The 18751-nt window shown below is 46.7% G+C and overlaps 1 protein-coding gene across 1 annotated transcript in view; it reads right to left on the bottom strand.

The window, feature by feature from the left end:
* The window catches only part of SDR16C5 (short chain dehydrogenase/reductase family 16C member 5), a 55029-nt gene that overhangs the window by 11004 nt on the left and 25274 nt on the right, over positions 1-18751 (bottom strand). The window contains exons 3-5 of the mRNA XM_088469518.1: positions 11449-11580; positions 9018-9117; positions 2323-2467 (exon numbers count right to left, since the gene is read on the bottom strand). Coding sequence (XP_088325644.1) covers positions 2323-2467; positions 9018-9117; positions 11449-11580 — 377 coding nt within the window. The remainder of the gene's footprint in view (positions 1-2322; positions 2468-9017; positions 9118-11448; positions 11581-18751) is intronic.

Here is an 18751-nt window from a genome sequence, read left to right as displayed (position 1 = left end):
TGTGCACTGCTTTGAATCCGTTGCCAACGGTCAACGAATTTATGTTTTTACAGCAGAGTCTATTGTAAATGAGGCAAATTGAATGATCTCGCCCACAACAGAAATCGCTGTGTATCACCATTAAATGTAAATAGTCAAGTGCACTGATTAGTAAATTAGGGTTTTTGATCGTAAAACGCTCTGGCGATGTCCAGTGATTCAGGTTTGACTTCAAACAACATTCTTAGTAATTTTTCCCCTTATTGTAGTGTTTGCAAAAGAAATAGTTAACAGTGTTAAATGCAGCAGATCTGTCCAGTGAAATTAAAAATTACTTGTTGCCTTTAGATTTAACAGTGAAATTATTGACCACCTTAGTCCGTGCAGTCTCTCTGGTTCTTGGGAACAAAAGCCTGATTGAAGAGTATCCAAAAAGAGCGTAGATAAGTTTCTCAAGTAGCTTAGGAGGGTCACTGGAGTTGAAAGGTGGGTGAATAGTCAGTATCAGTATAGCAGTAACAGCTGTATACATGTCAGGGTTCAGCCTAGGATCGGCCATCTCTCTCCTCCGCGTCGGCTTCCCCTGACTTCTTGTGCGGTCAGACGTCTGGTGCGGCGGCAGGTGATGCACTGAGTATTCCGCCTTAGGTGCTTGCGGACTTCCATGGTCGGCCGTGTGTCGGGGATCGGAGTTCCCGTCATGGGCGCCGCCAAGACAGTTCCTGCGCTCCTATCAACGGCTACCCATGGGCATATATCCGGCTCCAGATCTCCAGGAAGTTGCCTGAACAATGTTTGTCGCTTCTAGTGCAAACTAGCAGAGTCCTTGTTCCAGGTTCCCTTGCTTCTTCATGATTAGTTACCAGTGTCTATCTTTGAGCAACAATGCGTCCAACACCTCTGCTTGTGTGCCATTATCAAGCGTCATCTTGAGCAACAGTGCATCTAACATCTCTGCCTGTGTACTAACAATCAATACCATCTCAAGCAACAGTGTGATTATATCCCTGCCTGTGTGCGTTACCTGTGCATTCCGTTGTGCAAAGGTGCATCAGTGCACCACAGCCTGAGTACTATTTCAAGTGCCACCTTTGACGCAAGAGTGCGTCAGTTCACCACTGCCGGAGTACACCTCAAGTGCCATCTTCTAGTGCAAAAGTGCGTCTGAGTACCCCTTCCTGGGTACCACCTTCTAGTGAAACCTCTCTGGATAATTGTGCCTTTGTTAGGCATTTCCCCTTGGCGACTGATATGTTGAGTCTCTATTCCCACAGGGCTTAGATACCTGGTCAAAGGACCACGACATGCCTGCAGGGTGCAGCTAAGCCCATATCCCGCTTGGAGGGGTCACTGGCGAACACCTCTGCCGGTTTGACTCCGCACCATTGACCAGGCCTCGCCAACGTCCAAGACCTGTGGATGAGTAGGTCATATATCCAGGCCCCTGGCCTCCGATTCCTCCCACAACCACAGACCTCGGCTTTCAATACTCCACTGTCAAGCGTGACAATACATGAATAACTGGGAGGCTGACAGATTTTACAGGTTTAAGGGACAGAAATGAGAGTGGGAGGAGAATCAATGAGGTCAAGCCAGTACAGTAGTGTTGGTGAAAGGGATGCATGGGCTACGGACCAGGACTTTTGTTATTAACAGCAGATCTGTGTGGCTGTTTAAAGAAGGGAAAAAGGTTTAAAAACTCAGACCACGAATATTCTCTGAGTTACTGACTCTTCTGGCAATTGCTAGAATTACCAAGTGTCAGTATATGATTTGCTTTCATTCCAAATGGATAGAATATTTACAAAACAAAAATTATATTATATGATCATTTGTGCATTACTTTATATTATTATTAAAATAATCTTGCCATCATTTCTTACTTGTGTCCCCTAGCTATTAGATAACCTATAACAGTAACAGCACTGGAGCTTTATACTGAAGTAGCTTTCCAGGTTGTGGACATACTATAGTTTCAAAACTTATACCCATTTTACACCAGCGAAAAAAATCCTGGGTTGATGCACGTGAACGCGCATCAACCCGGGATTTTTGTCGTTGTAAACGGATCAACCCGAGTCCAGGGACCCGGGGATCAGACTCGGCTGGATTGCAGGGTTGAGCACGGGTCATTCACCTGCGCCGGAGAGCCGGGTCAGTGGTGTAAACGGTGCCCACCACAGTGTAAAAGGGGGTTTGTCCCGGGTTGGAAACTTGTTCAAAATCCCGGGTCAGACCCGAGACTTTGGTGTAAAAGGGGTATTAGGTGATGCTGTACATGAGATACAGTGCCTCTATTTCAAAGCCCTATTCAGTGGTTTCTCTTGAACAATTAACACTTACTTTGATGTACATCCATCAAACATTCCAGTGTTTATAAAATATGGACAAACAATTGTGGTCTTCACTCCTGTTTTCCCCAGATCCAACATTTCAAGGCCCACCGATTCCGCAAAGCCAATAGCTGCAAACTTACTAGCACAATAATCTGCAACAGAAAGACACTCACATCACCATCCATAGTTTTATAACAATTTGGCTAAAGACAGATTAAATAAAGCAACAATGTTCTTAAATGTTATTGTATTAAAAAAAACAAAAAAACAAAACACGTTATACTAATGGTCACCAACTCTAAATAAGTTACTTTAAAATATCCTTTTCCATATGGTGTAAGAAAGAACGTCAGTGAACATTTGACTCCTTATAGTGTAGTGTTGGGAAAGTGATCACCTTTATGTTTTAACACACCAGTAATTTCACAAATTCTTCATTTACTTTTTTTTTCTTTTTAAAAACAACAAGGTGACCAGACAGACCACACTAACTAAAGCAGAACTGGAGGGATGTAGCCATAATATCAGCATTTACAAATGTTGACAGTTATGATGTTGAAATTGTTGATATGTCGACATTGAACATGTCCGCATCTGCAAAATACCCACATGTATATAGTGACATCATGTGAAATGTCAACATTCTGCACGGAGAAGGGTTAGGCTATGAGAGGGGAGGGTTGTGGTAAGACCATAAGGGAATTGTTAGGCTTAGGCTAAGGGAGGGAAGGTTAGGGTTTGGACTGGGATGTTAGGGTTGGGCACTGGGGAGAGAGTTAGCCTAGGGAAGGGGGCGGGATGTTAGGCTTGGGCACTAGGGGGAGGGTTAGGCTATGGGACGAGAGGTTAGGGTTAACCTCTCGTCCCTTAACCTAACCCTACCTCTGTCTAACCTTAACCTCCCCTCCCATAGCCTGAGGTAGGGTTAGGTTATGGGACGAGAGGTTAGGGTTAGACTACGGGAGGGGAGGGTTAGGTACTAGGGAGATTGTTAGGCTATGGGATAGAGGTTAAGGTTAGAGGGAGGGTTAGGCTATGGGAGGGTTAGACACTAGAGGGAGGGTTAGGCACTAGGGGGATTGTTAGGGTTAGGCTATGGGATGGATGTTAAGGTTAGACACTAGGGGGCGGGTAAGGGTTAGAGGTTAGTCATACTAGCAACAGGAACTCATCCTGATGTCATTGACGGACCTGGAAGATACCGCTGGCGCCGGTTTACCAAGTAAGCCGCCATTAGACCATCAGGGATATTTTCTCAACATTTTAATCATGTTGACATGATGAATGTCGACGTGGTCAATTTTGTCATGCAAAGCATGTCGACATTAGAAATGTCTACAAAATACACTACCCTCAATAGTTATACTTTTCTATTCCTACCAGTTCAAGCAATTCTCCTTTTCATTATCATCCTTTCTTTGACTAAGGTAATCCTGTAATCTCCGGATACATTTTAACAAACCACCAAAGTGCTAACTATACACCCAATTTAAGTGCAAGTCTTAATCCAAAAGAGAGTCCCAAACAATAAAACTAAACTAAAGATATAAAACTATCCCAAGCTCGATCAGACTTCTGGTTTCACCTGCCCAGTATCTATGTGAGTAGCCCTCACACAGCGACAATTGTCCAATTTGTACCAGTGATTTTTGTATTTATACAGCTGTAAGTTGCCAACCAAATTTTGCATATGGCTAATGGGCCCATTAATGCATTAAAGTGGCCCTGACTCCTACTCTCCCATTAATAAAATGCAAGTTCTAACAGGTGACAGAGGAACATTTTTACAACCAGACATCTGACAAAATGACATTTTGTGAGGGACTGCCTGTAGGTCAGAGATATAAGGTTTTTGATGATGAATACAGTGCACTACAAATTTGAGAGGCATTTACGAAAACTGTCACAAACTTTGTTCTGCTTGTGTGGCCGATGTACTTTAGCAGTGACATCATCATGCATGATAAGATATTTGTCAACATCAAAGGTCATTATTTTAGTAATATAAGATACGGAGTGATACAGAGAACTTATAATGTGTCCCCAGCACAATTTTATGTCCTTTTCTGACTTGTTTGAAACCATAGATAAGCTGCAATATGGAACAAACATATACAGACTTGTTTTAGGTCACTACACAGGTTTAGGTTATGTAGGAGAGCACACTGGATGGGAAGCAATCGCCCGCATTTCTCCGACGCCGGGAGACCGGCGCCCGGCATCCGGATCGTAGTGATGCCGGGCGCCGCGAGCGGACAGCCGCGGGGGGGGGGGCGGGGTGTTTAGGGTTCGGTTTAGGGCTCCTGGGGGGGGACTTAGGGTTAGGCAACCCCCGGGGGACTTAGGTTTAGGTAGCGGGGAAGGGGGTGGTTAGGGTTAGGCACTTAGAGGGGGGATTAGGGTTAGGCACTTGGGGGGGAAGTTGGGGTTAGGCACCCCTAAGGAGGGTTAGGGTTAGGGGGGTTAGGTTAGTGGATACTTACCTATCCACGATCGGGATTTCCGGCGCTGTCGGGCTTCCGCTGCGGCGCACTCTGCTCCTGTCGGGCTGCCGCTCACGGGAATCGAAACCGCCGGCCATGTGGCTGGCGGTATATCATACCCATTCCCTCTGGATCCATAACCATATTACAGAGAACAGACTTTCTCCCAACTAATGAGCATTTCACAAAATATACATCAGAAATCTCTGTAAAGCAATAGAATTGTTTTGAGGACCTTGCCTCTCAAATGTTAGCATTTTAGTCATTTTGAAGCGCAGGTATATACCATTTATAGGACTCCATTTGTTTCAATGAATAAGCACATAAAATAGTCATGTGCTTTTACAGGATAAATTCCTGAGTAAAACAAGCACATGACTGAATTGCCTTATTAGTATTTTAAACCCTAACCCAACCCCTCACCCCACTACTTACCGTTGCTATATATTCCCCATTCCAACACAAACCAATACTTTGCTTTCTGAAGAAACCGGGAATGTGCCTTTACCCGGAGAAACGCATCAAGGATCCACTATTTATTACACAAAGATTGCCTACAAACGGAGTATACATAGGCCACAGATAATCAGCCCTATTAATACACCTGCGGGCTGCTCTCTGATACCAAACGGCATACGACTAGCACTGCGAGGTTAAAAATACCCTGATTCAGTGGAGCACACACCAGAGGTGTCCGAGCCTCCAACGGGTCCCTTCCTATTGTGGAGAGACTGTCCCACACTGGAGCGCCGGCTGATGTAATCTACTGGAGAATTAATCTAAACAGCATCTGGAAAGGTGTATATTAGACTCCCTGCCGTGTGAATAAACTTCTCCACCTATACGTTATCCTTGCAAGTATATTTAGCAGTGTATACACACTGTTATTAACTAGCAATCAGTATCTTACACCATTTGATATTTCTTTGATACAAACTAGTCCTCTGACTACTTAGTATCATTTTGGGACTATTGGAGTTGGAAACGTGTTCTTGTGACTGTCCTTATTCTCCCACTTGTATTACCACAATGAACTGTGGGTTGCCATATATCCAAAGATTACCACCTTCATCCTAATAACATCATAGGATTTAACCAAATCTCTGTTTGATACAGACCAATCCTTTCTCAGAATGCATTTTCTGTATGTCTAAAGATTGATATATTTTATATTGTTAGATCTTGCCAGTATATCACTCTCAAGCTTGCATTAATTGCTAATTATCAGTTGTAGCTGATTTATATTACTATGTCATTATAGGAATATAGTGAATTTATTGATAATAAATATTTTTTACTGAATTCTACACGGCACTTCACTCCTAATACTGTGCTAAGGGCCTGATTCAGGTTGGATCACAATGCTGCGTTCGCACAGAACAAGCCACTGCGAAAAATATGCTAATGCCCAGGACTACATAATGCCGCCCCCTTACTGTCTTCTCACATCCATACTAATGTGCAAGCATGCAAAATCATCGATAACATTGAGTAACATCGGAGCTGCACGCACACTTGTGGTTGACATGACCCTACTGCAGAAGTTGCTAAACTTCCTGCACACAGTGAGTACTCAGGCTGCGTATGGATTCGCTGTGAATAATTTATGCACGCCCCTGCAACGGCATACAAACGCACTGACACGCCTGCGTTCGCACGACCACCTCCCCGTCACCACCCACAAACGGCTCTTCCTGTCAATAACTGAGTGGTGGGTCTGCGTACTGCCTATGATCGCATTCACGCACTTAGTCTTATATGCAGATTGCAAAAATCAGTCGGTTGCGTGCGAACGCAGCATTGTGATCCAACCTGAATCAGACCCTAAGTGCTGTATTTAGAATTAGTATGTTTTTTGCATAGAAATTGGTATAAAGTAGATGAATAAGCAGTAGTAGTGACTTGTGCCCCGCATAGTTATGCTTAACGTGCTACTTTATAACAATTCCTGTGCAACAAACAATACTAATCCTAATACAGTACTTTGTACCCTATTAGGGGTTCCGGACTATAGATAGACAGTATTTAGATAGTCAATGTCAAGATAGACACCAGATATTAGACAGTCAATAGTTAGACAGGGACAAAAGTCAGACACACTAAAAGTTCGACATGTAAGAAGGTCGACAGATACAAAAGGTCGACAGGTACAAAAGCTCGACATGAAAATGGTCGACACTTTTTATTTATTTATTTTTTTTAGGCTAGGCACTTACTGGAGGGTTAGGCACTTACCCAGACAGTTAGGGACTAGGAGGGAGTGTTAGGCACCAAGGGCAGGGTTAGGGTGAAGATTAGGGGAAAAAAAGTGTCTTTAGTGTCTGACTTTTGTCCCTGTCTACCTTTTGTCAATGTCTAACTATTGACTATCGCTTATACCACACCCCCTATTAGGGGTTTATTTATTAAGGTGCAAGTTTATAGAAGTGGAGATGATACTCATAGCAACCAATCAGATTCTATTATCTTCTAAAAGGTGCTAGATAAATAAGTATAATCTGATTGGTTACTATGGGCAACATCTTCACTTCTATAAACCCGCACTCTAGTAAATATACCCCTTAGTGTCTTAGTACACTATTCGTGAATAAAGATGTAACATTTGTGAAAAAGTGCTGAAATCACAGAAGTCGCTGCCTGTGGGGGAGCGTCTAATTTGAGCAAGCCAATATACAGATGTGTTCTCATACTTTATTGCCACACAGCCCTTCTCAGTGCACCAGGTCCTGTGTGATTCGGCTTGCTCTGAGCGTCTTTGTCGCTCCAATATGCGTCAGCTGCGATGCAACAAAACCACTTAACAAGCTTACACTGATTATTCTGATATACGGCTATGTTTCACGCCACGTTCTGTTGTGCTTCATCTGTGACTTTGCACATATTTAAACCTAAATTCCTGTGTAGTTAAAGTTGCAGCCCGGCATCTGTGGTACAGATTGACGATGTCTTGCTGCGCCTGCGGTGCGAATAAGATGCAAATTTAAAGAAAAAGTCGCTAAACTACACTGCTCTGCGTGGTTCACTCGTGCCAGGAATCTTGTACCACATGGCGTATTAAGGCTAGATGTATGAGGACACAGCTATATTGTCAGATTAAACTATTAATAAAATAAAGCTTTAGTCATTGTTTCAGAATGATTTCAAATAGAAACTTAATTCTGTTATTAGTTACATTGAACAGGAAAGTGTTTAATAAATGCTACTCATTGTCGTCCCTGTGCCCCCTAGTGGAGGAAGAAGAAAAATGCTTTCCCCTTTATCATTAGAAAAGATAACAAGCAAGTGAATAAATAAAATGCCCCTGAAACGAAGAGGAATGTTGGCCCTTGCTCTTACAGAAAGCATGGTTAATCTGCCAGTGCTCGTTAGTGAGTGTTACAAAACTAATCATAGGCATATTGACTTCAGCAAGTATATTTTTTTATTGTTACACTGTATGTACTTGTAATCTTTGTATTTGCCAATTAGAAAATATTCCTGTAAAATTAATTATTTGGTTTTAAATAAAGGACCTCTGATTATTCAATGTTCTGGTTTTCCTCATAGTTCCACAATTATAAATAATCAAATGTCCTGACTTACTGACTCATCAATGCCCAGCCCAAATCCCTTGACCTAGATACATGAAAATCGGGCAGTATATTCCATCCATGTGATGTAGGGGTCCACTAAGAAGGGATTTTTCGAAATTCGACCCCTAAAGGGGTGAATAAAGCTAAAATGTTTCATCCCTCTGTGCAATTTCCTGACTAACATCACTGGCAGTTGGTGTGGCTCCCCTATTTGAATAGTGAGGAAAGGAAATGTGTTACTACAGGGGTGAGAGAGGAAAGTGTTACTACACAAGGTGAGGGAGGGCAAAGTCTAACTACAGGGGTGGGGGGGTAATGTATTGCTACAGGAGGTGAGGGAGAGGAATAAGTTACCAAAGGGGTGAGCAGGAGAAATGTGTTACTACAGAGGTGATGGAAGGGAATAAGTTACTACATGTGTGAGTGAGGATAATGTGTTACTACAGGTGTGAGGGATTGTATTTCTACACAGGTGAGGGATGGTAATGTCTTACTATAGAAGTGATGCATTACTATAGAGGTGAAGGATTAATGTGTTACTGGAGTGGTGTGGTGAAAATGGAAACAGTAAATAGCTAAGGACTTCCAGGGTGAAACCAGGTACATCAGCTAGTGCTATACAAAGTTTTAATAAATAAAGTCCTCACCTGCTAGTCCATTTACTCCAATAAGCCCAGCAGAACTCGCAATGCTCACAAGATGCCCGTGATTGGAGGCCATCATAGCAGGAAGGAAAGCTTTATAGGTCTATAATGAATGAAACATGCACTGGTCATAAAAGATTTTGGGGTATATTTACTAAAGGTCGATTTTAATCAGATTTTTTGTTTCAGGTTCTAAATCAGACATTTACTAACAGATGATTTTTTACATTGTTTAAAAGAAAAACAAAGTAAAAAATCATGTTAGTAAATGTCTGATTTAGAACCTGAAACAAATTAAAATCGACCTTTAGTAAACATACCCCTTAGACTGCTGTACAATATCTGTCCATGAGCCAAGTGTTTGCTATAGGTAAATAAACACACACACACACACTATGTGCAAGCAGCAGAACGTGTACTGCCAGCAATGGCAATGAATTAGACGTTAGCTTTTGTATATGTAGTCTGACTTCACTAAACTGCTTGATGTGGACATATAATGATTTAAGGGTTTCAGCACATTTTTCTGTTACCGTTTCATTAACTGTGATTAAGAGGTTTATTTGACAACACTGTCAACATTTGGATGTAATCTTCAAGGACCCTTTGTATCTAAGTATGCTCCCAGAGTATGGTTACAAATATTTAATTATTACGTACTTTCCAGATTCCTCTTCAGTACATATGAAAGGGCATCTCCATGCAAAATGTATATTTTACCATTAAATATTTAGTGCATAAGGAACATCTATGTAAAAACCATGTACTTGTGTCCACTAGCACCACCCAGCTTTACTTCGAAACGGTGAGTCTGTGATGGCTGACAGATGTCTCTGCTAATATACAGTAACTACACACATTATATATATATATATAAAAATCAAAACTGTCCCTGTCTATTTGCTGCAGCTTCCGACAAGGCAGGATTTGTGGAATAAGGGCCTGATTCAGACCCACTCGCGAGCGGCTGTCCGCTCGCAAGTGGGTCGATGGTGTGCACTGCGCATGCTCACGACGGAGGGAGCTCCGTTGTGCGCATGCGCGACACGCGACGAGCGAAGGACTTTCCTTCGCTCGTTGTGTCTGATCAAAGGGGGCGTGCTGTCGATGTTGATTGACAGCACGCCCCCTTTGGTGGGCGTGCCTGCCAGACGGGGGCGTTCCCAAGGGAACGCCTACCGTCAGAAGCCGGCCCCACTGACATCACTAGTGATGTCAGTGGGAGTGATTTTGGCTCTGATAGAGCCAAAATCACTCTGGGCCTTGCGGTTGAGAAACTCAACCGCAGGCTTTGGCTCGCAGTGGCGATGGTCGCGATGGTCAAGACCATCGCGACCATCAACCTGCACGCTCGTATATGCTGTGGGTGGTGACCCACAGCTATACGAGCGTCCAGGAGGACGCTCCATAATTATGGAGGTGGGCCCTGATTCAGAGCGAGCACTCTGGTCAGAGCGTCCGACTCTGAATCAGGGCCTAAGTCTGCACAGAGAGTGACAGAATGCCCCTTAAAGACATGTGGTTTGTAATTCAATGTCATTGCTAAATAATTTAGCATGTATTAGTACCTAATAAAAAAATAAATAAAATCACCTTATTGAAGGGTACATATGTATCCTCATACAACTAGCCTCAAGACACTTTGTGGTTAAGTGATGGCAGAGTAAGAAGGGAGGGCATCAGTGCTGTAACGATGGGAATTCCATACACTACTTGCCTCCTCTCCAATAACCATGTCTCACTCCAGTCTACAAGACTTCACTCATGTTGCTAACCACCCATGGACACCTCTCTCTAAAATCCCCCCCATTTACTACAGCCTACCCTACTCACACTTTCACACCCTTGCTGCGGTCCCAATCGTCATGTTGAACCAGCTCCTCTCGTCTCTGCTATGCTCTTTCCCAACTACATTGTAAGCTCTCAAGAACAGGGTCCTTCCTAAACTTTGATTTCACATTAGCACTTGGACTAATGTTATGGCTGCTATTTTGACCTAGGAGATGTTAGAACTCACTAAAAGTAGAGATGAGTGGTTTGCTTTTGGCTCTGATCTTCCCGCCAAGTTCAGATCTCGGTACGAGACAAAAAGTCATCTTTCAAAGACAAAACATCTCTGTTCCGAGATGTCCGTGAAAGATGAAGTTTTACCTTGTTCTAAGATCCGAGCCAAAACTGAATCGCTAATCTCTACTTAAAAGAAGACAAAGGACTCTTCCTAGACTAGGGGTGCCAAGATAGGAAGATAGGAAAATGAAGGTCTTTAAAAAATGTAAAATGAAATAGGTTATATTTAGGTTAAATATTTGCAATGACTAAATAAAATAAAACAATTATGTTAATGGTCTCTGATATAGGGGATAAAGTAAGTTTAATGTTTTCAGTGTATAAATATTTCTTAAAAATGTAAGTAACAGGGCTGTAACTGGATTACCCAGAAATGGGCCATTGTGTTCACTTGCATGGTCTTCTCCACAAGGGCATCAGGTGATTCTATGAATTTTCTCCCGGTGACAATTCCGGCATTGTTAATGAGGATAGTAACATCACCAACTTCTTTTTTTACCTGTGGAGAGAGAGGATATTAAAACAATGATTTTTTTATTTTATTTCTGTAAAGGCAGACTTTGTATTTATGAAAAGTATTTAAAAATCATAAAATCACACAGTTTTTACATATTTATGATTAAGGTTAGTCTAATGTATAACATAGGTGTAATAAAATTTTTGTTTGAATTTCTATAAAATTCTGAGCATGATAGAATTAGTTATTCCACTTTCCTCCCTCACTTCCAATATTTTGTCACTTTAGACTGTTTTGTAAACAGTTGAAAACAAGAGACATGGTAAGAACTTACCTTTGTTATCTCTGTTTCTACGAAGTCCATAGGGTCCACAGGGTGACCTTGGGGTATAGCTGGATCCTGGGGCACCACGGAGTTAAAGCTTTCAGCTGCTCCCAGGATGCACTTGGGTCCAACCTCCCCTATACCCCGCCCCCGAGCCACAGGCACCTCAGTTGGTAAGCAGCCCAGGCCGGAGGAGGAGACGAAACAGAGAGAAGGAAGACTGGAACACACAAGAACCATACTCACAGAAATGGGAGACGGAAAACCGGTGACCAGTCACAGAGCCGATATGAAGCCAGGTGCGTCAGGGCGGGTGCCCTGTGGACCCTATGGACTTCGTAGAAACAGAGATAACAAAGGTAAGTTCTTACCATATCTCTTGTTTTCTACTTCAGTGTCCATAGGGGTCCACAGGGTGACCTTGGGGATGTCCCAAAGCAGTCCAACTAAGGGCGGGGACGCTCCTGTGCTGATAGGAGAACCCGGCGCCCAAAGGATGCATCCTGAGAGGCAAAGGTGTCAAACGCATAGAACCTCAAAAAGGTCTGAATGGAAGACCAGGTGGCCGCCTTACAGAGCTGAACAACAGAGGCGCCACGGCTAGCAGCCCAAGAAGGGCCCACGGACCGAGTGGAATGAGCCTTAACAGAGGCTGGAACAGGTAAACCCTCCTGCATATAAGCCTCAATAATAACAGAACGAAGCCAACGGGCTAGAGTCTGTTTGTTGGCAGGCCAACCCCTCTTGTGAAAACCAAAGAGGATAAACAAAGAATCCGACTTCCTCACAGAACTAGTCCGGTCCACATAAACCTGGAGTGCCCTTACAACGTCTAAGGAAGTCTCCCCAGCCGAAAGATCAGGTGACTGAAAGGCTGGTACAACAATTTCCTGATTAATGTGGAACCTGGAAACCACCTTAGGCAGGAAATCAGGACGAGTGCGAAGCACCGCTCTGTCCTGATGAAAAATTAGAAAAGGGGGACGACAAGAAAGCGCCCCCAAATCTGAAACCCTCCTGGCAGAAGCAATTGCCAAGAGGAAAACAGTTTTAAAAGTTAGCCACTTGAGCTCCACTGACTCCAAGGGCTCAAAAGGAGGACCCTGTAAGGCCCTAAGAACCACCGCCAAATCCCACGGGGCCACAGGTGGCACAAAGGGAGGCTGGATTCTCAAAACACCCTGGAAAAAGGTGTGTACGTCCGGCATAGCAGCGATCCTGCGCTGGAACCACACCGACAGACCAGACACGTGTACCTTCAGTGAAGAAAGACGTAATCCTAAGTCCAAACCGGACTGAAGGAAAGCCAGAATACGCGAAACTCGGAACACCTGGGGATCATAGTTTCTGGCCTCGCACCACTGAAAGTAAGTGTGCCACACTCTGTGATAGATCCTCGCGGAAGCAGGCTTGCGCGCCCTCAGCATGGTGGTAATAACGGAGCTAGAAAAGCCCCGAGACCTCAGGACGGCTGTCTCAAGAGCCACGCCGTCAAAGATAGTCGACCCAGATCCGGGTGAAGACAGGGCCCCTGAGACAACAGGTCCCGCCGTTGAGGTAGGAGGTACGGAGCGTCGATGGACAGGCTCCGCAGATCGGAGTACCACGGCCTTCTGGGCCACCAGGATCAGTGTGCCTCCGTCCTGTTTGAACTTGCGCAGGACCCGAGGAAGCAGAGATATCGGAGGGAACAAGTAAGCCAGTTGAAACAGCCATTTCACCGACAGCGCGTCTATCAGACTTGCGCCTGCGTCCCTTGTCCTTGACCCGTACACAGGCAGCTTGTGATTGTAACGGGACGCCATCAGGTCCAGCTCTGGCAGCCCCCACTTGTCCACGAGTAGTTGGAATACCTCTGGATGAAGCGACCATTCCCCGGGATGCACATCGTAACGGCTGAGGAAGTCTGCCTCCCAATTGAGGACTCCTGGGATGAAAACTGCCGAGAGAGCTGGAAGATAGCGCTCCGCCCAAGCCAGGACGCGGGACACCTCCGACATCGCAGCACGACTGCGAGTCCCTCCCTGGTGATTGATGTACGCCACCGTGGTGGCGTTGTCCGACTGCACCTGAACGGCCCTTCCGTGAAGAGCGGTGCCGGACGACTGCAGGGCTCTGTATACTGCCCGCAGTTCCAGGATGTTGATGGGAAGAATCGCTTCCTCCGCCGACCAACGACCCTGAAGTGACAAGGAGCCTGTCACCGCCCCCCAACCCCGGAGACTGGCATCTGTCGTGAGCAGAACCCATTCCGGGATCCAAAAGGGGCGCCCCTCCAGGAGATGCGCTGTCTGCAGCCACCAGGCTAGGGACAGACGCACCTCCGAGGACAACACCAGCATCTGAGAGCGGATCCTGTGTGGCAATCCGTTCCATTCTGAAAGAATCAGCCCCTGCAGGGGCCTGGAATGGAACTGGGCAAACTCCACCATGTCGAATGCCGACACCATGGACCCCAAAACTCTCATCGCTGAGTGCACCGACACTCTGCCACTGCTCAGACAACTGTGAATCCGCAGCTGTAAGGAGGAGACCTTCTCTGGAGTCAGAAAAGTCCGTTGCTGACGAGAGTCCAGCAGGGCCCCCAAATGAACCATCCGTTGTGATGGGATGAGGGAGGATTTCTTCCAGTTGATCAACCAGCCGTGCGCCTGTAGACAAGCGACCGTCAGGTGGAGATGCTGGATCAGTACCTCCGGGGAGCTTGCCAGCAAGAGGAGGTCGTCTAGATACGGTAGTAACCGTATCCCCTGGCTCCGAAGGTGAGCCGCCATGACCGCCATCACCTTGGTAAATACCCTTGGTGCCGTGGAGAGACCAAAGGGTAGAGCCCTGAATTGGTAGTGGTTGTGGAGAATAGCAAACCGCAGAAACCGTTGGTGCGATGTTGCTATAGGCACATGGAGGTAGGCGTCCTGGATATCCAGGGAGACCATATAATCCCCCGGTTCCATCGCCAGTATGATGGAACGCAAAGTTTCCATCCTGAATTTGGGAACCCTGAGAAACCTGTTCAGGGACTTCAAATTGAGGATGGGGCGATGAGAGCCATTGGGTTTCTGCACCAGAAACAGCGTAGAGTAATACCCCATCCCACGTTGAGACTGTGGTACGGGTATAATGACCCCCGCCGTCAGCAAGGCCTCTATGGCTTCCTGAACCTGCAAGGCCTTGGTTTTGTCCTGAGAAGGACTTGTGCAAAAAAACTGGCCAGGCGGCCTGTGCCGAAAAGACAGGGCGTTCCCCTGGGAGACCACTTCTCGCACCCAGGCATCCGTGGTGGTATTGTGCCAGCACTGGGCGAATTGAAGAAGTCGGCCTCCCACTCTGGGGTCCCCCAGAGGGAGGCCCGTCCCATCACGCAGAAGGCTTATCTTCTGGCTTGGAAGAAGGGCGCCTAGCACTCCAGGCTTGCTTCTTTGGCTTTGAGGCGGTCTTGGGTGCGGACTGCCTCGGGAAGGACTGACCCTTTGCCTTGCCCTGAACCCGAAAGGAACGAAACGCCGAGCTCCGGACCTTAGCAGGTGTAGTAGCTGAAGGGAGGAAGGCTGACTTGGATTTTGCCAGGGTATCTACTATTTTGTCCAGGTCCGGACCAAATAGTAATTCCCCATTAAAAGGTAAGGCCTCCAAGCCTTTCTTTGAATCCGCGTCTGCTCTCCAAGACTGCAACCACAAGGATCTACGAGCAGACACTGCTGCCGCCGAAACCCTAGAGGTCAACAGGCTAGCATCCAAAGATGCTTCTCCAATGTAGGAGGCGGCATCTCTCATCTGTCCTAACAACGCCCTCTGGACGTCCGGAGATTCATCCGTAAACGTGTCCTCCAAGGCGTTGGCCCACCCCTCAATGGCCTTGGCCACCCAGGAGATGGCCATGGACGGCCGGGCTACAGCCCCTGAGAGAGAATAAATAGACTTTAGACAAGTCTCCACCTTCTTGTCCGTAGGATTCTTCAGCGAGGATATAGACGGCAATGGCAAAGTAGCACTCCTGATGAGGCGTGTTACATGGGAATCGACTGCAGGCGGAGTTTCCCATTTCTTACAATGCGCTTCCGGGAATGGATAATTGGACGCCAAGCGTTTCTGTGGCAGGAAACGCTTACTGGGCGTCTGCCAGGCCACCGCCATGTGATCAGTCAACTGATCAGACAAGGGGAACGCTGTAGAAGTAACCTTAGCTTTTTTAAAACTAGGATACCTTGACTTGGGAGCGGGTGCCTCATCCTCAATCAGAAGAATAGCCCGCACCGCCTTAACCAGAGCCCGCACATTGATGGAAGACTGTAGAAGTAACCTACCTCCTGGACTGAGGCATCTGAGGCTGAGTCATCCTGTACCTCACCATCATCCGAGAACCCCTCAGAATCCGAAAGATGCGCAGCCTGTGCCATGACTGAGCGTTTAGACGCCCTGGAGGGCACGTCACTGCGCAACATCGACTGAAAAGCCGAAGATGCTGCCGCCAAATCTTGGACAGTGTGGGAAAGCGCATCCACCCAGGGTGGAGGAGCTGTCACAGGAGCCTGAAACGGCACCACAGCCGGCTGTGCCACAGGGGTGGACTGAATATACATTGGCAACCCCGCATAGGGACCAACAGGCTGAGACCCCGGGGGAGTCTGCAATAATTGTGGGACACCCGGGGAATGGGGGATGGCAGGCTGGGGCAACGCCCTAGTAGGGGCGGCAGTCGGGACCGACAGACGGTCCGCGATGGACACCAGCACCTGGGAAAACATCGCCCATGGTGGCTCCTGCGAAATGGGAGGTTTAGACGTACCAGGGACCGCCTGGCACCGTCCGCACAGGCCGTCCTGTGACAAATCCTCCCTATCCACTCCTGCAGAACAGCGCCTGCAGGAGAACAATGCTGGAGCCCCGGAGTGCTCAATCTCCTCCTCAGACATGACTTAGGAAGAAAACGTGCGCACTCACCAGTGTGCTGAACAACAGCCCACAATATGGCACCGTGTAGCACACAACTGTATGTGACGGACCTCACAAATACGTGATCTATATAGGTGAGGTCAGTAGAAACACCCTTCCCCCGCACACCTGTAGGGCTTGTAGGAGAAGGAAAGGGATAGGTACAGGCTGACAGTAAGTAGAAAAAAGACACAGACAGGCAGCACTAGCAAAAGTCACATACCATGCAGGAAGATATACTCACTGCACCTTTCCACTACAATCAACCTCCCAGATTCAGTGTCTGGGAGGGCTATAGTGCTGTGTACACTGTCCTTCTGCAGGGGAGAGGTACACAGGGGGACCGGTCCGCGTGCTCCCTGAGAGTATCCACGCTGCCACAGAGAAAATGGCCACTGGAGACCTCAGAGGAGGAGTGGCCCGAGTAGCTGCAGCTCAGCGACGCCAGACTCCGAGCTGAAAGGCGCGCTGAGCTGAGGGGAGGAGCCGCTAGACAGGGAAGGCTTCCTCCCCTGGCTAGCATATTAACCCCCGGGTTGCCGGCATCCCGCTTGCCGCGATATTAACCCTGGTGGTCTAGTGGTCTGGCGGGGTATGCCTCCGCTGGAGGGGGAACCCGCCGCCACCGCTAGCGCCCCCGGTCTGTCCCCTAGACCGGGGGCATGGGACTGCATTTGAAAGGAACCCGCGCACCGCCGCTAATCAGCGGTGCGCGGCTTACCTGATCTCCCCGGCGTCTTCCGGCAGCAGTCTCGGGGGAAACCAGAGTCCGGCTAGTACAGACTCTGGCTTCCCCCGCCGCGATCCCCAGTTCAGTGCTGGCGTCGCGGCGCCAGCAGGGAGAAGGAGCGGCAGCGTGGGCGTCTGTACAGACAGCCCAGCGCTGCTGCTCTAGAGAAAAAATAAATAAATTTAACTAAGTTAAATAAAAAATTAAAAGCTTTAGGGGGCTGCTCCTGCAGCCCACCCCGCAGGGTGACCCGACTCCGGCCGGGCACCATCTAAAACTGAGGTGCCTGTGGCTCGGGGGCGGGGTATAGGGGAGGTTGGACCCAAGTGCATCCTGGGAGCAGCTGAAAGCTTTAACTCCGTGGTGCCCGAGGATCCAGGATCCAGCTATACCCCAAGGTCACCCTGTGGACCCCTATGGACCCTGAAGTAGAAAGATGTATTACCAACAATAATCTATATTGTCACCTACAGCCTGGATAGACTGATCCAAGCTAAATGGGTGAATGGTGTATGAAGTCTCACCACATGATGTAGATGGCCCGGTATGTAGCCATCATGGTGACAACAGAATGTCACAATATTGATAGTACATGTATAGGCTGTGGTTAGAGCTCAACACTGAAAAGACGATGAGAGATATGTATGAGATATATATATATATATATATATATATATATATATTACATACACACACACACACACAGTGTTGTAACCCTATTTAGAGCACTCCGGAGTAAATTCTAAGGCTCGTAATGATGTGCATTTTAGACAGTTGGTATTTTAGAGGATGACCTAGCCTTAGATATTTACTGTTTCCATTTCACCATTCCAGTAACACATTAATCCTTCACCTCTATAGTAATGCATCACTGCTATAGTAAGACATTACCCACCCTCACCTGTGTACTAACACATTCCACTCCCTCACCTCTGTATTAACACATTATCCTCACTCACCCCTGCAGTAACATTTCCCTCCCTCGCCCGTGTTGTAACACATTCTCTTCCTTTATCCTGTACTAACACAGTCGACATTCCCCTCCCTCACCTGTGTAGAAATACAATCCCTCCGTCCCACCTGTAGGAACATATTATCCTTGCTCACATCTGGAGTAACACATTCCCCTCCTTCGCCTGTGTTGTAACACATTCACTTTCTTCACCCCGTAGTAACACATTTGACATTCCCCTTCCTCACCTGTGTAGTAACACATTTTCCTCTCT

The sequence above is a fragment of the Taudactylus pleione genome, unplaced genomic scaffold, assembly GCF_031769625.1.
Source record: "Taudactylus pleione unplaced genomic scaffold, aTauple2 ptg000093l, whole genome shotgun sequence".
Lineage (NCBI taxonomy): Eukaryota > Metazoa > Chordata > Amphibia > Anura > Myobatrachidae > Taudactylus > Taudactylus pleione.
The sequence above is the reverse complement of the archived record's forward strand: the minus strand, read 5'-3'. Positions and strand labels throughout refer to the sequence as shown.